Raw genomic sequence first — 17359 nt, 5'->3', positions numbered from 1 at the left:
ACCAGAGCTGGCTACTTAGCCCGTCATCCCACTTGCATTTGCAGAACTGATGAATGTGGCTGCCCTATCCAAACCCCACACGGTGGGATGGGACACCGCAGGGTCTGCGTTCACACTTTCCAGAACAATTTACTCTACTTCCACAGTCTCAACCAGTTCCTGGGCCCTCTAGGGCCTCTCCCTCTGGCTCCTACCTGCCTCCCCACCACCTTTACCCTCACGGTCTCTGTGTAGATACTGATTCCAGCCCAGTCGCGGGTCCTCGCGGAAGTAGGGAAATCTGCTCAGAGTGGAGCCTATTATGGAAATAGTCTAAGAAAAGTGTTTTTTTCACATCAGGACCTGTGACACTGACCTTAACTTTGCAGGATGGTCACCCTGGCTACTACCCCAAGATGCCTGTAGCCCCAGGTCCTCACCTGGAATAAAGAAAAATGTCTCCAGACATTGCCAGTGGGTCCCTGATAGGCAAAATTGCTGCTCCTAGAACCACAGTCCTGAGGTTTCTGTTCCTACCGAGACAATTTCTGTCCCTCCTAAGTACATGGACGTCATTTTAGACCTTTGTTTATGTTTATTTTTTGGTTTTTGTTTCATTTTTTGTTTGTTTTGGTTTTGGCTTTGGTCTTTTGAGACAGAGTAGCCCTGGCTGTCCCAGATATCACTCTGTAGACTAGACCGGCCTGGATTTCACAGAGATCCCCCTGCTGCCTCCTGAATACTGGGATTAAAGGCCTGCTCCACCACTGCCCTGCAATGCAAATGGGCAAATTTAAAGCTGTCTGTGCAAATAGATAATGGGGCCCCCTGAAAATTCTAGTAAACTAGAAACATCTCAGCATTGCACCGTGTGATAAAATACAACCAGCCGCTGTGCTCCTGGGGCCAGCATTCGCTGTCTTCCTGCTCAGACTGTGGAGACAGAATTCCATCCAGGACAGGGGACCTGTGGAAAAGGCCTGCTTATCTAGAAAGCCCCACTTCATGCCAAATTCCAAAATTAGGATTCAATATCTCCTAACACCACCAACACTGAACAGTTTCCCCAGTCCTGGACGGAAGGAAGTCAGCCCAAAGAGAAAGGAAAAACTAATCTTTCTCATATTTTATTAGAGGGGAGTTAAGCAGATACTTAGCCTAAAAATTTCAAAGACAAAAATAAAATAACATGGCAATTCTTTGATGAAATTATTTGTACTGAAAGTTTTCAAGCCTTGACTCAATCACCACATAACGTAAAAACCCAGTAGGCAGTTTGGATGCTCAACTTACTAGACCTGGATGGAGGTGGGGGTTCCTTGGACATCCCACAGGACAGGGAACCCTGATTGCTTTTCGGGCTGGGGGGAGACTTAATTGGGGGAGGGGGAGGGAAATGGGAGGCGGTGGCGGGGAAGAGACAGAAATCTTTAATAAATAAATAAATTAAAAAAAAAAAAAAACCCAGACCCCAATCATGGGTTCCATCAATCACAGCAGCTGCTTGAATTTCAACTGTTGAACGCCAGGGAGCACCAGGGAGCACAGCTAACATATTCAGGCGGTCATCCCAGGCACATGCCGGCAGAGGGCGGAAGGGATCTTTGTACAAGTGTGCAGGTGCAAGTGTCAGGGGCAGATGGGAGAAACCCTATTCAATGTTACACCTTCCGTGGCTTCATTCACATCAACCCACTAGGACTTAGCTTCCTCCGATCTCGGCTTCAATCCTTCTTAAATAAATTTGAGTAGGTAGCTAATAGTACTTTTTGCACCTGGATGAACGGCTGTGCAGCACCATCCTTATGGAGCAGAAACACCAGAGTCCAGGCTCTGTTAATTCCAGGAAAGGGGGAATCATGTGCGTCCCACATTGAAAAGGACAAGAACGACGACGACAAAAGGTGGGTTCGAGTGAGTTTACATCCTGTGGAGATGTGTTCCCAAGCTCTAGATAGCCTGGGAGATCATCTTTCATTCTGGGTAGCAGGTCTCTTTCTTCTGGCTTGAAGGATGGTGTCTAAGGGCATGCTGGGAGATCCAGGGCTGGGATTATATCCCAAGTGAAAGGCAGAGAGCATGGGAGAGGACTCGGGGTGATGAAACAAGATGAGCCCCGTCATAGGTCTGTGCTTCCTACTCTGGACATAGAGCCTTGAACATTAATCTGGCGCCTCTGCCTCTGCTGCTACCAGAGTGACCTTGGACATCACACTGCCCCCTTCCTTGTTGTTGACAGGGCATCTGCCTGGCAGATTGTTGTGAAGATGACAGCAGACCCCTGTCACATAGTAGACGATGGGTGTCGTGAACTTTGCCCAAGCTGAGACACCTGCACCCCATGCTTGCCCTCGGGCAACCAGCTCTGCTGTTTGCTGTCCAGATGCCCTTAGGCTACTTCTGGAAAGAGATGGGCAAGCTTTTCTTTATCCACCTTGTGATCGTTGCGGAGTCCCTGCCGTGGTGCAAAAGTACATGCAATTTTCCCTTTCCCTTTGGTTTAGTAGCTGTGCCAACCTAACACAAACCAGCCCCCTGGGAAGTGGGAGCCTCAAGTGAGAAATGGCATTTATCCATCAGACTGCTCTGTTGGGTATTTTCTTGATTAATGATTGACAGGAGAGCCCAGGGCACTATGGGTAGTACCACCCCTTGGCCAGTAGTCCTGGGTTGTATAAGAAAGCAGGTTGAGCAAGCCAGTAAGCAGTGTTCCTTCAAGGTCTGCCCCTGCTCCTGCTTGAGTTCATGTCCTGACTTTCATCAATGATGGACTGACTGATCAGCAAAGAAAAGTCAAATTAATCCTTTCCTTCCCAAGTTGATTTAGGTCATGGTGTTTACCATAGCAAAAGAAGAAAAACAAACAGACTTGAGCATCATCTTTCAAGGCAACTAGACCAAACCACACCAGATCCAAGCAAGCTAACAATCCTGGGGCCTGAGGGGGGCAATGTGCACATGGGAACACCTTTGTGCGGGAGTATGTGCAGCTCTGTGCAGTGTGCTGACACCTTCTCACGTACGTTGACACTTTTTCAATTGTTTGTCCAAATACAGGGAGGGGCCAGCACAGGCCTGGTGATTTGGGGAGGTGCTGTCCAAGTTTACTCCCGAGGTAATAAAAAAGAAAACATTAAACCGAGTGAGAAAACAAGATTTAAACCCCCAGGGAATCATTAACTCAGTTACAGGCAAGCTGTTTGCAAAGGCAAATTCGCTGAGCATAGTGGAGAAATTTTGACAATCTCAGATTCTACGTCCAAGGAGCACTTCTCTCTGGTTCTTGTTTTGTTTGCTATAGCACGGATGAAGCCCAGCATGCTGAATGTGTTGGCCAGGGGCCTGGCCCTGAGTCCCCACTCTGCTCTCAATCCCAAGAGTGAAGCATCGCTGAGCAGACCCCGGTCTCTCTGGTCTTGGGCTCTTCTTTTCTGTCCCTCTGTAATTCTCTCTCTCTCCCAATGCCAGCAGCACCACCTCCAAACTAGCGATGCGAGCTTCCCCAGGACAGGTTTGGGGACACTCTAGCATTCTCGTGCTCTGTCACAAAAATGATATCCAACCAGGAATGTGGCACCAGCACCCTGATGTCACTGCAGCAACCCTAGCTCCTCCCCAAGAAGGGAGGTCTGCTAAAGGAGATTACATAATAGGTAGTGGGAAGGGATGGGTTCTCTGCAGGGACAAGAGGAGTACAGACAGCTGTAACGAGCTGACCAGGATGGAGGGCAAGGTGTACCAGGCTGGTGAAGACTACGAGAAGGAGTTCAGTCCCCGGGACTACCTGGACACCTTCTACAACTTCGACTCAGGCCCGGTGGCAGAACGGGAAATCATAAAGTTCAGCCTGCAGAATCTTCACCAGACCTTCTCTGTGGGTGAGTGGTTGAGGTCCTCCCTGGGGAGGGGCTGGAGCAGTGCCAACACGAAGAGCCCATCCTGTGCATACAGATGCTGCAGTGGTGACCAGCCTGGCAGCCTGGCCAGCTCGCAGGGCCCCCAGATGGCATTGTATGTGGGTCCAGGGGAGCCTTGCTTCGAGTGCTTGCAGCCGTGATCGGCTTTGGTTGCTCCGCTTGTAAAATTTGAGGGGTAGGTACGCCCAGATGTGTAGAGCTCCTAGGTGACTGCTGGGAGAAGTGACAATATGAGCATGAGCCCAAAGCTGCTCCATCCTCCGCGGCCGCCGCCACAGACCTTCCAGAGAGCTCTCTAGACGTTCTAGAACTTTGCATCTCTCTGAAAATCTGATAAAAAAAATTATTACACACACAAACATACATGCATACAAGCATCTATAATCTTCCCCCAACATCTAAGGGGGGGAAACTAAGGCTCAACTAAGGGAGAGAGAGAGAGAGAGAAAGAGAGAGAGAGAGAGAGAGAGAGAGAGAGAGAGAGAGAGAGAGAGAGAAGAGAACTGGCAAGAATAAAGCATAATAGTTCAGATTGCTCAACATTAGTGGGGACAGTGTGTTCTGTGTGACCCTGAGACTACTTATCTCCAACCACCCCTCCAAAAAGCTTTCTTAACCAGACATTCAGTGCCAAGGAAGGGGCAGCAAAGGTTATCCCTAAGAATACAGAGGAAGGGGAGTTCAGTGCTCCTGGAGAAAACTGGGGCAGAGTTCAGGCACTGGTTCTTGGCAGGGGCAGAATAGATGTAAAAGGAGACTATGAAACGGAGGGGGAAGGGCTGAGAGGCCATACCCTAGTGCTGTTCTTGCTTCCTCATACATAACTATCTTTTCTAGCATAGCTGAAGAGCTAAGAGCTGACCGGCTTCCTTCTCAACCCCGGACCCTGTCACTCTGTCAATATCCGCGGTCCTCTAAACCCTCTGTTCTTAGAGATAAGCCAGTGTCGACTGATTAGCCATCAACCCTAAATTTCTCCAGAAGGTAGACATGCTTCCCAGGCTTCCACTAGTATCCTGAGGCCAACAGGGAGTGTTTTGAGAACGTCAGCTGTACCCCACCCCCAGCATTATTCCCCAATCCTATCAACCTACAGCCCAGAGGCAAGAGGCTACTGGCCTTCTCACCTGGCACACCCTGATGAGCTTGGCGTCCTCCACACTCTTAGCAGGATGTGGAGTCAAGATGCTCCTGCTGTCTCCACAGGAGGTATAAGGGGAGATGTCCTGATCGACATTGGCACTGGCCCCACCATCTACCAGCTGCTTTCAGCATGCGAGGTCTTCCAGGAGATCATCGTCGCTGATTACACTCCACAGAATCTGCAGGAGTTGCAGAAATGGCTGAAGAAGGAGCCGGGGGCCTATGATTGGTCCTCCATGGTGAAGCATGTGTGTGAGCTGGAGGGAGACAGGTAACTTCCCCATGTCTTCCACCCACTTCATTGTAGTAGCAAGCCACTTGGTTCCCTGCTGCTCAGATCCGAAATAATCACTGTATTAAATTACTGCTTGGCCAATTAGCTCTACCTTCTTATTGGCTAACTCTTACATATTAATTTAACCTATTTCTATTAATCTGTGTATGGCCACATGGCTGTGGTTTACCGGCTAAAGTTCCGTCTGGTTCCAGTGGGGCTTCATAGCTTCTCTCTCACTCCACCTTTCTTTCTCCCAGCATTCAGTTTAGTTTTCCCTGCCTACCTAAGTTCTGCCCTGCCATAAGCCCAAAGCAGTTTCTTTATTCATAAATGATAATCACAGCACACAAAGGGAAATCCCACATCATGTCATCTACTCAGACAAAGCCCCTGTGGTGCCCAGGACAGCAAAGGAACCCACTACCCACATCATTTTCCTCCTGAGCTGCCTGCACCTCATGAACTTATAAGCCTCCACCAGGTCAGTCCAACCTCCAGTCCCAGTGCTGCCCCAAACTGTCTGTCCCTGCTCTCCCTTTCTCTGAACCTGTTCAGACTAGCTGTGACATCAGCTTCTGTGTCACCTCCTCCAGGAAGTCCTGAACACTGCCCCAGCTCACACCATTCCCACTTTGCCCTGGAGACTGGTTCAGCATCTCCTTTGATGTTGGGGGACACACTTATCATGAAAAGACATGATGTGAGGTACACCCCACACTTGTGTTTCTCAGCACTGTGACGAAGTCCCAGAGACCAATAGCAGTGGCCTTCTGCAGGTCCTGTGTCCACTTTGGTTCATAGACGGTATAAGCCCCAACTGGAATTGCAAGGGTCAGTGATTCTGATTATTCTACAGCTGGGGAAACTGAGGCCCTGGCTTGGAAAGGGTCCTCTAGCCCTCTTCAGAGCAGGGGAAAAACAGGTCAGTATTTCTGCTCTGATTTTGGAACAGAGAGACTGACCATGACAGTCCAGGACAGCCTACAGTGGTCCTAGCTAGAAGGACGCTAATTACGGGGGCCTTGGAGTTAATCCCATCTGTGTGTCTTTCACTCTCACTAAGTCAAGAGCACACACAGGCAGGAGGAGGGAGCCTCAGGGAGGTCCTATTACATGAAGAGAAAGCCACCATCATGATAAACTGAGACAGGTAGCTGGAGGTGAGAGGAGAGGCTTCCGCGGGGACAGGAGAACAATGTTCTGGGCTAGCAGTGACCTCTCCCAGGACCTAGGGCTCCTGTAGTCGAGGTGAGGGAACAAAGGCCATGTCTCAGGAAGACCACATAAGTGACATGAACAGCAAGCAAAGGCTAAAGACCCATGTATGAAGAGGACAGGTCAGGCATCAGGGAGGGCCACCTACGTCACACACTGGCACCCTCGAGACTGAGAAGAGTAACATAATGACACAGTGTGTACATGTTGTGTGTGCGTGCGTGTGTGCGTGCGTGCATGTGTATGTTGTGTGGATGTGTATTTGTGTTTGCAGGTGTTTGGATGCAGCATGAATATGTGTATGTGAAAGTGTGTACGTCTGTTTGTGTGAGAGCATATGTTTGTTAGTGTGTATGTATGTATGTAAATGTGTGCATGTATGTGTGTACAGTGCATAGCGTACATATATGTGTGTGTGCATGCACATGCACACAGGTGCATGAATGGGGCATGCATTCCACAGTGGATGAATGGAGGTCAGAAGACAACCTGTGAGAGTTGGTTCTCTCTTTTCAACATGGAGGTCCTAGGGATTATGATATTTGGCAGTAATCTCCTTTATTAACTGAGCCGTCTTGCTAGTTCAAGATCTACATCTTTGAAAGAACTAGTCTGTGTACCAAACTGAGGAGTGCCAACCCAGTCAGAGCAGCAGCTGGCAGGGCCACCCCTAGCAATGACAGTAACTTGAGAATTTCATGGAGGGGCTTGGAGGATGCTGGAGTCTGTAACAGCTCTGTGGGTTTGGTAAAGGGAAGTGAGGAGCCAAGGGTGACCCCAAGGTTCACGGCCACAGATGCAGGAAGGAAGTAGAGGATGATGACATTTAGACAGCAGGCACAGCTGGAGCTGCTGATGGGACAGGGCTATGGAGACACTGGGGAAGCAGCAGTCTGACCAGGAACTACAGGGTTACCGCAAGGCTGGGCTAGGACCTCTGGGGGAGGAGATCACTGAATGGCCAGAAGAGAGGAAGATGATGACAGACAGAAGTCAGCAGGAGGCTGCCAAGGGAGACAAGAAAGTAAACACCATGATCGTTTGTCCCCTCCCGCAAGAAGCTAAGGAAAGAACACAGTTGCAAAAGCAGGGAGCCCTAATGTGGGTGAGCCTAAATCCATCATGCTAAAAGCCATACATCGAGGGAGGAGTGCTGCAGGATTCCATGTGTATAGCTATCCCACGCTGGCAAACCCAGAGACCGACACCAGATGGGTCCAACCCAGAGGCCGCATCTGGCAGTCACTGCTTCATGCTGTTTAATGAGTGCAAGGATCCAGGAGTGGGTGATTGTTTTGTTTTTTTTTTTAGACAATCTTATGTCTAGCCCAGGTTGACCTTGAACTCATTCATGATCCTCCTGCCTCAGCCTCCCAAGTGTTAGGATGCCAGCACCATATCCATCTGAAGCCCAGGACCTCAGTGTGAGATGGAAGGGAAGGTTAACAAACAATGGCAGCAGCTACATGGCATTCTACCTGCAAACAATTCAACACAACTGGCCACGAGATGATTAAAAAAAAATGTCATACGAAGGAGCACACCCCTGAGCACCAGCTCTCAGGAGACTCACGAGTGCGAAGTCAGTTTGAGCTACAGAATGTGTTCAAGGCGAGTTCCGAAGTTCACAGAGAGACCTTGTCTCCAAAAAAGAGCAAGGGTTTTTTGAATAATAAAGAGGACGGGGAGACAGCTGGGTCATATAGGGCTTACCTTGCAAGCATGAAGATCTGAGTTCAAGTCCCAGAACCCATGTTTTGGGTTTTTTGGGGTTGTTTGCTTTGTTTTAAAGTGGGATGTGGTGGCTTGTGCTTATGATCCCAGCACTAAGCAAGATGAAATAGGAGATCCAGGGGACTTGTTGGGCAGCCAGCCTGGCCTACTTGCTCAGTGAGATAGTCTGTGCAATTAAAACAAGAAAAAATAGACAGCCCCTGAGGAATGACACCTGAGGTAGTACTCTGGCCTACACACACACACACACACACACACACACACACACACACACGAAGATTGGCATGCACATTTTCACACACTCATAACTGTAAACAATAACGAAATACACCAAAAAGATTGAAAGAGCATAAAGAAGAAAGAGAGAGAGAGGAAGAGGAGGATGAACCCAAATACCAAATCCACCATCCCTGACGGCTGTGAGCAGCTCAGTGCCTCAGTTTCCATCTGTATGGCATGTCGCCGGGCACATTAACTAGATGGATGGTTGTGGGGCCGGAGAAAATCGCAACAATCACAGTAGCTGTTTATCATAATTATGAGTTTGTATCGTTTATTGTATCGGTTCGCTGCAGTCATGTCACCACAGCACCTCCCTGATCTTCTCACAGAAGCAGGTGGCAGGAGAAGGAGGCCAAGCTCCGAAGGACGGTCACTCATGTCCTGAAGTGTGATGTGACCAAGACACCCCCGCTGGGGTCAGCTCAAGTGCCGCTGGCTGACTGCGTGCTGACCTTTCTGGCCATGGAGTGTGCCTGTCTTGATGTGGAAACCTACCGGGCAGCCCTGCGCAGACTGGCTGACCTGCTGAAGCCAGGGGGCCACCTGGTTACCATGGTTACTCTGTGTTTCCAGCACTATATGGTGGGCCCCAAGAAGTTCTCTGGGGTCTACCTGGAGAAGGAGACGGTAGAGAAGGCTCTTCAAGATGCAGGTTGTCAGGTGCTGAAGTGCAACTGTGTCCCCCTCAAATACTCCCAGGCCTTCTGCGAGGGTCTCTGTTTTATAATCGCCCGCAAGGGCCCCAGTGCCTGAGGACCCTGGCAAAGAAGCCCCTTCCCTGGGGAAGTCATAGCCAGCATTTATAGTCTTTCTCCACGGCTTCTAACACTGGTCATGCTTCTTCTATCTGGTTATAAGGTCACAAGGGAAAAACCCAAGGTTCTCTCTCTCTAGTTTAAGTCCCAACAGCCATCCCCTTTGGTTCTTTTCTTACCCTAAATAAAGCTCATTGAAATAAAGTGATGTCTCTGGACTCTGTCTTGGGATAGCCTTTCCCAACAACAGACGAGAATTTGGCTGCCAACTATGTATCTGCTAACAGATGCTGTGAACATAGAGGCAGACATTGGAGGGAGAGCAGGAGGTACGAGCATCACCAAGGCCATTCCGCTGAAGCACCTGGAGCTGGGGCCAGTGTGGGGCCTGCAGGTGGTATTGCTTATTGAGGGAGCTGGCCATGCTTACCAACGTTCCCTCATCGTGTCCAGAGGTACTAAAAACTCTGCAAGTAGCTTCAACAGACGCGCGGGTGCCAACCACAGTAGTCTGGCCACCGTACCCAGGTTCAGGAAAGAGATGTCATGGACGCAGTGTGCTGGTTGGAGTGTGGATCACTTCTGGGCACTCTGGCCCTTCTAGGAGAGAAATGGAAGACTAGGACCTCAGGTTTCATAGCCAGAGGCACCTTCCAGAGCTGGGTGACTACATATAGGGGTGAGGCAGGCATTCTCTACATCTGATGGCTTGATGAGTCACACAGCAGAGCCACACAGAGGCCTGATCCTGGAGACATGGAGCTTCAGGAGTGGCCAGCTGAGTCAGCCTGATCCATCCACACAGCCAAGAACCCAAGCCATGATTTCTGGGAAGGCCTAGAGACATATCCAGGTCTTTGAGGAACGTCCTCTAGGTAGTAAGTTCTCAACGGCCTCCCTACTCACTGGGGCTATTGGGACTGCTCCCAGGATTGCCCTCTACAAAGGGAAGTGATGACCTTTCTTCCCTACTCTGGCACACATGAAGGCCCTGGTCATTCTATGAAAGGAGCATGGCCCCTCCACAGTATGCCAGCTCCCATGGTGCCAAGCCCAATCAACCCAGCAAAGCAGCTTCCCAAAGCCAATGCAGTCTTATTCTTGCCTTGCCTGAAATGCTGGCTCTGAGGGAGAAGGTTCCAGCGCTCCAGCTAAGCAGTATCGATTGGACCAGCAAAACAAAGTTCTCACCTTAGTCATTCTGATCTGGTGTTAACCACAGCCACCTCTTCTGGCTGACTGGAACCACATATCTGAATTCAAAATATCACATACAAGCAATACTAGATCTTCATTCCCCTCTGAACTTCACAAGCCAGGCCTTCGTCATCTGCAATGCTCTCCACAGGCTTCTCTTCCGAGATCCTAGAGGACAGACCGCAGAGCTCAGAGAACCCAATGGCCTTCCAGCCCAAAGTTCAAGTGAGACCATGATCCTCCCTAAAAACACACGTTCAGGTTTGTCACAAGGCCTCCACTCCTAGTACCAATTTCTGCCTCAGTAGGGCGGACACCTGGAGGCAGGAAAGGAGCGGAAGCTGTGGAGGGACACTGTTTACTGGCTTTCTCAGCCTGCTTTCTTATACCATCCTGTACCACCGTCACAGGCGTGGCCCCACCCACAGTGGGCTGAAAATGCTCTAAAGGCTTGCCACTCTGATAAAGGCATTTTTCTCAATTGAGATTCCCTCTCTTCAAACGAGTCTAGCTTGTGTCAGGCTTGTGACAAACAACAACAAAACAAAGACAAAAACCTAGCCAGGATAACCTTTGACCTAATGACCTTACTACACAGGGCTTTGCCTTCCCCTCTCTTACCCATTCTCCCCTTCTGAGCACTAAACAGAAAGGGCAAGTGATGAGAAAGGCCAGGCCAACAACCACAGCCTGGGGAAGGGCAGCTGCACCGCTGCTGAAACAGGTGAGCTTTCCTCAATGTTTCTGTTGTGTTTGTGGAGTGACCTGGAACCTTAGGTTAGAGGCCAGTACCCAGGGAGTCCTCACACTGGTATCAAGGACAAACCCAAGTTTCAGCCCTGGCTCTGCTTCAGAGCTACAGCAATGTGAGGGTGCAATGATTCCATCTGGCCATGAGAGGGCAGTGCAGGGCAGATCATCAGGAGAGCTCCCGCACTCTTAGGAGAGGTGTTTGTTTACTCAAACAACTTTCTGACATCCTGTTTTGTTTTGTTGGGTTTTTTTTCCTGCCCTCTTCAGGAAAACAACAACAACAAAAAGAAAAAGACAAAAACAAAAACAAAACCAAACACCTGCCAGAAGTCCTCTACAGGCAAGGTCTCTGAAAACCAGGATTCCCTGTCTATGTGGTCCCATATTCTACAGCTCCACTGTGCCTGGAGGTGGTAGGAGAGGAAGCTGGTGGGAGACCAAGCTGAGTCATGTGTTTTGGCAAGCCCAATAAGGTTGGGAGCACAGGGTGGCTGGAGGATGGAGTATCTTAAGGTTGACAGTGCCAAGCAGGAGGTTTTGGGGCCCATCTTGGTGGCTACACTTGTCATTGGCAGCCTTCCAGTAGCCACAGGCCTCCTGGCGTGTGCATACAGTGTGTAAAATACAGCGTGGGGTCCTCTTCCCCGCCCAGTCTGCTGGAAACAAGGGAAGAGGACGCATCCCAGAATCACTAAGTGCAATTCAGGCAGCAGGGCCTGAGAGTCCAGTGAACAGGTTTGCTAGCATTGAGCATCCTGGTAAGTTTTAGAAAATGCAGATGCCCATGACTCTGAGTGGGAAACAGCTGCAGGCATCTGGGGTATGGATCAGGAATGGCAATGATGCAAAAAAGGGAAGGCCAAAAATACAGGACTTTGGCACAGTGGCAAGCTAAGCTTGGGTATCACTTAGTCTTAATTTTCCAAGCTCTACCAAGGAAAGAAAATATGCAGGTATCCAGAAAAAAAAAGAATCTGGGCTCCATCAGAAACCAACTGCAGGAGGAGGCACGACGCTCCTCCTTTAAGCTCTGTTGCCTCCTGGGCTTCCTGTTGGCTTCATTTTTTTTTTCTGGCTTCTTTTGGAGCTGGGTCCCTGCTTCTTTACATGACTCTGAAGCTCTGTGTTTTCTTTCACTGTGTAACGCACCATACATTGTGCTGTGTTATGTAAGGCATTTTCACGCAAACATATTATACACTGAGCATAATCCCCATTCGCCCTCCCTTCTCATTCGGTTTCATTTCTACCTCCATACATAACTTTATGTTCTGTAGAGAATCTAGACACCAAATATGTTTTAGTTAGGATTCTGTGGGTATGATAAATATCCTGGACAAAGGTAATGGTCCATTGGGGCTTCATTTGGCTTGTACATCCTGATAGAGTCAGTCACTGAGGAAACTCTGAACGGGGGCTCAAGCAGGAGCAGAGGCAAGAACTGAGCAGAGGAGGAAAGCTGGCTCATATTCAGCTACCTTCCTTATATAGGCCAGGTCAACCTACCTAGACATGGTACTGCCCATAGTGGGCTGCCCCCCACATCAATCAACAATCAAAACAAATGCTCCCCCGATACACTCACAGGCCAATCTGATGGAGGCAATTCCTCAAATGAAGTTCCCTTTTTGAGGAACTCTAGTTTGTATCAAGTTAAGAAAAACTAACCAGCATGGCATCTGAGCAAAAACGTATGATGTTTTGTCTTTCTGAGACTGGTGTATTTCACTTAATATTATTATGTCCAGTTGCACTATTTTCCTACAGACAACCTACTGAATTCTCATTTTGATAGCTTTCCTGTTTTAAGGGACAGGTTTGCAAAAGAGAAGCCATGAGGTCTGCTTGTGGGCTCACCACCTCTCCCCAAAGCCATGCACTTCAGAAAACAAGCATGGGGCAGGGAGTAGCTGCTTGGAAGGTCTGTGCATGGCCTCCATCATTGTGGGAGGTTGTGCTCCCAGAGCCAAATACAGGACCGCCAGGCCTGCAGTAAATAATTGCAGAGCACTTGAAATAACTCCCTGTGTTGGTCAGGGTTCTCTGGAGGCAAAGAACCGAGAGAATGAATGTGTGTGTGTGTGTGTGTGTGTGTGTGTGTGTGTGTGTGTGTGTGTCTTTGTCACTGTTCTACTGCAGTGCAGAGACGCTATAACCAAGGCAACACTTACAGAAGAAAGCATTTCATTGGGGGCTTGCTTACAGTTTCAGAGGGTAGTCCATGACCATCATGGCAGGGAGCGTGGCTGTACACTGGGCACTAGAACAGTAGCTGAGAACATTACATCCTGATCCAAAGGCAGCAGGCAGAGAGAGAAACATTAGGCCTGGCCTGGGCTTCTGAAACCTCAGAGTCCACCCACCCTCAGATGCACTAACCAAGGCCACAGCTACTTCAACAAGGACACACCCCCTACTCCCTTCTACTTCCTGACGACTAAGTATTCAAATATATGGACCTATGAGGGCCAGTCTCTTTCAAACTACCATATGTATATATATAGAGATAGAGATAGATATGAGAATTCATTTATTTATTTTGGTTCTTCAAGGGTTTCTCTATGGAACCTTGGGTGTTCTGGAATTTTCTCTATAGACCAGGCTGTCCTTGAACTCAGAGATCCACCTGCTTCTGCCTTAACGTCAGATTGGGATTTAAAGGTAAGCACCACCACACCCAGCTGAGGATTTTTTAGAGTAGATTACAGACTGTGGTCTGACTTCTCTAGCCATGATGAACCATCTTCCCAACGGAAAGCTAAGAACTTAGTAGTCGTTACTACTCACGAAGATGGATAGCTCAACTAGTCCAGTCTACATTGGAATTCCAAAGATGAAGGTTCTAATACCAGTAAAGGAATCCCTCAGCAGGAGGCTAGATAAATGTTCCAGTAACAATAAGGGTAAGCCGGCAAAAATAAAATAAATAAAAAAGCAAATGCTCCCTTCTTCCATCTTCTTTATATGGACTACCACAAGAAGGTGAGGGCCAGATTTCAGATGAGTCTTCCCACCTCAAATGATCCAATAGAGTAAACACTTCACAGTCCTACCCAGTGGCCTGGGATCTAGCTGATTCCGGGTGTAGTAAAACTGACAACCAAAATTAGCCAGCACACCCTCATTTTGTGGGTGCACAAATTGCATCTCAGAGAATGTCAAGCCTGTCTTGGGCCACATGATCAAAAAAGGTAGCCTGGGTTTTCATCCTATCTGTATCTGGCCGCCAAGTAGCTTCCAAGTGCCCTTGGAAGGACAGGTGGCTTCACTCCCGGTCTGTCAGAGCTCAGCAGTAGATGTCATCCAACAGCATGGTGTTACTGTTCTGAAAATTGTCCCGTGTGTTTGCAGCACGGAGAACTTGCCACAGAATGGCTCTGACTGCTCCAGGAATGAAGCCCACCTGCCCCACCAACAGCCCTGTGCTGGGCCACACACTTCCAGGAAGAAGTCTGTCTCATAGAAACCCCAGCCCCAGGGGAGCTCTCCTCGGTTCATCTCAAGAGATGCAGACTCGAGGTTCCATGCTGATTTCCAGGAGGCAGAGCCAGGGTTCATGTCCATCTGTCCTTCTGCTAATGCAGATGTACAAACCCTGGGATCCACCTTGCTGGCCTCTCTGCCCTGGACACAGAGGACATGGGTCACACACTCGTGCCCCTGGAGAACCTCTCTCGCCTGTCTTCCCAGAGTAGGGGATTGGTACTCTAACTTCACGCATCGTCCACCTGAGGACCCTGCTCTCTTAGCTGTCCCTCAGCTCAGACTCTCCCTCCTTCTCCTGATGCTGGTTCCCACCAGCCCTCTGACCTGCCCGCACTAGAGCCCAGCCAGAGCTTTCCACAGACTCCACAGTACTTCCTCCACGAAGATAGAACCGTGAAACACGAAACAAACGTTATGTAAGGAAGACCTACTGTTTACAGGCATCGAACAGGTGGAAGCCCTATGTTGGAGGAAATATATATATATATATTTGAGAGGTCTTTCTGAGGTCTTAACTTGGAGACAATAAGGCAGAGGGTAGAATAGAAGACATGAGAAAAGCCGGTGTGGTTGCAAGTCCTGTGAGTTTTTTGGTTCCTGGAAGCAGGAGATGGGGATTTGAGAGAGGCCCCTAGAGCAGGCAAGGAAGGGAGCTGGGGGTGGAGGAGGGGACATCTCCAGCCTAGTCTCAGGAGCTCTGGGCGTTGGGCACGCACACATTCTGCTTCGAAGCCATCTGTCACACTGCACCAGCCAGGGTGGCCTGGCCCTAATCTAGTAACAGTTTCACTTTAAGGATGATTTTTCTCCGGGTGAGACAGCTCCTCTTATCCTTTAATTGGGTGAGAGCCAGGCCAGGCAAAGACTGTTTGAAGTGAATTGGCTCATTGCACTGCACACAAAACCAGAAGAAGCAAAAATAAAGCAGGAGGAATAGATGAAAATGCCAGCAAAAACAGGCTGTAAGAAGTGACCTGAGGGCAGGGCACTAGTAAGGAAATTGACAGTTTGTGCCCACAGCGGAAACTGCCAAAATGGAACAGAGACCATCCTTCAAGGTGGCACTCATGTGGGTTTGAGTGCTGCCACAGTGCCAGAGATGTAGACAAAGTATTTCACTGGGGCAGAGCCTCAGGTCACAGCGAACACTCAGTCTGAAGGTATTTGTATTTGTAGTCATAGGAAATATTACCTGAGCTCTTGGATGTCCATTTTGGAGGAGAGGCCCAGGTACCAACAATGTCATTTGCATATTGATGCGCAGTTGTCAATGTGGCTGTCAGCCAGTCGTCAGGGTGACTATCAGTCAGCCATTTGGCTCAGTTAGAGCATTTGTTAGAAGCTCAAGATGGAGTCGGTGTTGTCAAAGCATGATCTCATTAATCAAAATTAGAATACCAATTTACTCAGAGTCACAAAAGCCACATGGAAGCGAAGGACAGATCTCTAGGCTTCCACAGCCTGTGTCAGTTAGCTGGTAGTTGCAGACTGTCCAGACCCAGACGAGAAGGCAGAGGACCCTTTGCTTTGCTCAGCAAAGCAGCTCTCCTTCCATAAGAACGGTGTGTAGGGGTAGAAGGCTGTAGCTGGAGGGAGTGCCAGGATGGTTGGAGAGTCTCTGTGAAGAGACCTTTGGAGGAGATGAAAGAGTGAGCCAGCGAAGCATCTAGTGAAGCATCCTAGGGAGAATAGAGAGTGCACAGGCCCTGAGGTGAAATAGCGCCTGGCAGAAGAATGCCCGAGGTCAGAATGGAGAAGGGGAAGGACAGGAGGGTGTGTTCATGCACAGCCCTGTGTGCCCTGCAAGGCCCACCAGCTTACTCTGGTAAGAGGAGCAGGTACTAAGAGAAGGGAAAGAGTGGGAAGAAGCCACTGGGCTCAGCCTGGGCCTTGGGCATTTTATCGGGCATGTGATCATGGTAGAATCTGGGCACTCGCTGGAGAGGCAGAGCCATCCTGTCCCCAGCCTCAGCTCAAAGGGCTTTAGAAATAATACCCCGAATAATTAAAAAGAGACTTGCTCTCCCACCTCCGGCCTCCGGAGAGGGATATTCATCAGCAAATAAATTAAAACCAAATCTAACAATTTACATGACTCAAACTACAGGCCGGGGGAGCTGCCAGCACCTGGCAGCGGAAAGTGTGGATGCTGTGGCTATGCTAATGTGGCATGTCCCTGCCTTGGCATCCTCTGGGCACTGAGGCTCCCTGCTCCTCTCAGGGCCCAGCTTCAGCTTATCCATGCAGCGAAGGCAAAAGCGATTAGCTAAGAAGAAGGTCCCGGCCATCATCCATGGCTGAGACAGGCTGCGGGGCACCTCTCTGTCTTTCAAGCCTTCTTGACCTGCTGATTTACCGCTCGGAGCCTCAGTTTAGCCTTTGGGAAACTGGAAGGTGACTTTGGCAGATTTGCATTGCAGCAAAATGTCCTGGCATTGAACGGGTTGATATGACAAGGCTTCAAAAGGAAGGGAAAAATGGCTATGCAAATTCAAGGTAGAGCTGCATTATACAACCTAAAAATATCCACAGATTCCAGCCGAGCCCTGCTTCCAGGCAGCCAGGAAACCTGTAATAGAAGGCTCACATTTACTCTCCTTTGCTGATGTTTTTCTTAGGAG

The 17359-nt window shown here is 49.2% G+C and overlaps 1 protein-coding gene and 1 long non-coding RNA gene across 4 annotated transcripts; one reads left to right on the top strand and one right to left on the bottom strand.

The window, feature by feature from the left end:
- Positions 1–3630: 3630 nt before the first annotated feature.
- Positions 3631–9506, top strand: Inmt (indolethylamine N-methyltransferase). 2 transcript variants are annotated; one of them, XM_075955529.1, is made up of 3 exons: positions 3631–3857; positions 5103–5310; positions 8880–9506. In XM_075955529.1, the coding sequence occupies exons 1-3, from the start codon at positions 3701–3703 to the stop codon at positions 9298–9300; spliced, it is 786 nt and encodes a 261-aa protein (XP_075811644.1). In that variant the 5' UTR covers positions 3631–3700; the 3' UTR covers positions 9301–9506. The 2 variants fall into 2 exon arrangements, with proteins under 2 accessions (XP_075811644.1, XP_075811643.1); XM_075955528.1 differs by having other exon boundaries at positions 3633–3857; positions 8877–9506.
- Positions 9020–10855, bottom strand: LOC142839412 (uncharacterized). Of its 2 annotated transcripts, XR_012908739.1 has the most exons (4): positions 10790–10841; positions 10494–10667; positions 9733–9902; positions 9020–9159 (listed from the first exon to the last, which is right to left on the bottom strand). It is a non-coding gene; the product is annotated as an uncharacterized LOC142839412 (long non-coding RNA). The 2 variants fall into 2 exon arrangements; XR_012908738.1 differs by having other exon boundaries at positions 10494–10855.
- Between the last annotated feature and the right edge of the window lie 6504 nt (positions 10856–17359).

This window comes from Microtus pennsylvanicus, chromosome 21, assembly GCF_037038515.1.
Source record: "Microtus pennsylvanicus isolate mMicPen1 chromosome 21, mMicPen1.hap1, whole genome shotgun sequence".
Taxonomy (NCBI): Eukaryota; Metazoa; Chordata; class Mammalia; order Rodentia; family Cricetidae; genus Microtus; species Microtus pennsylvanicus.
Note: the sequence above shows the minus strand (reverse complement) of the source record. Positions and strands in the feature narration are given on the sequence as shown.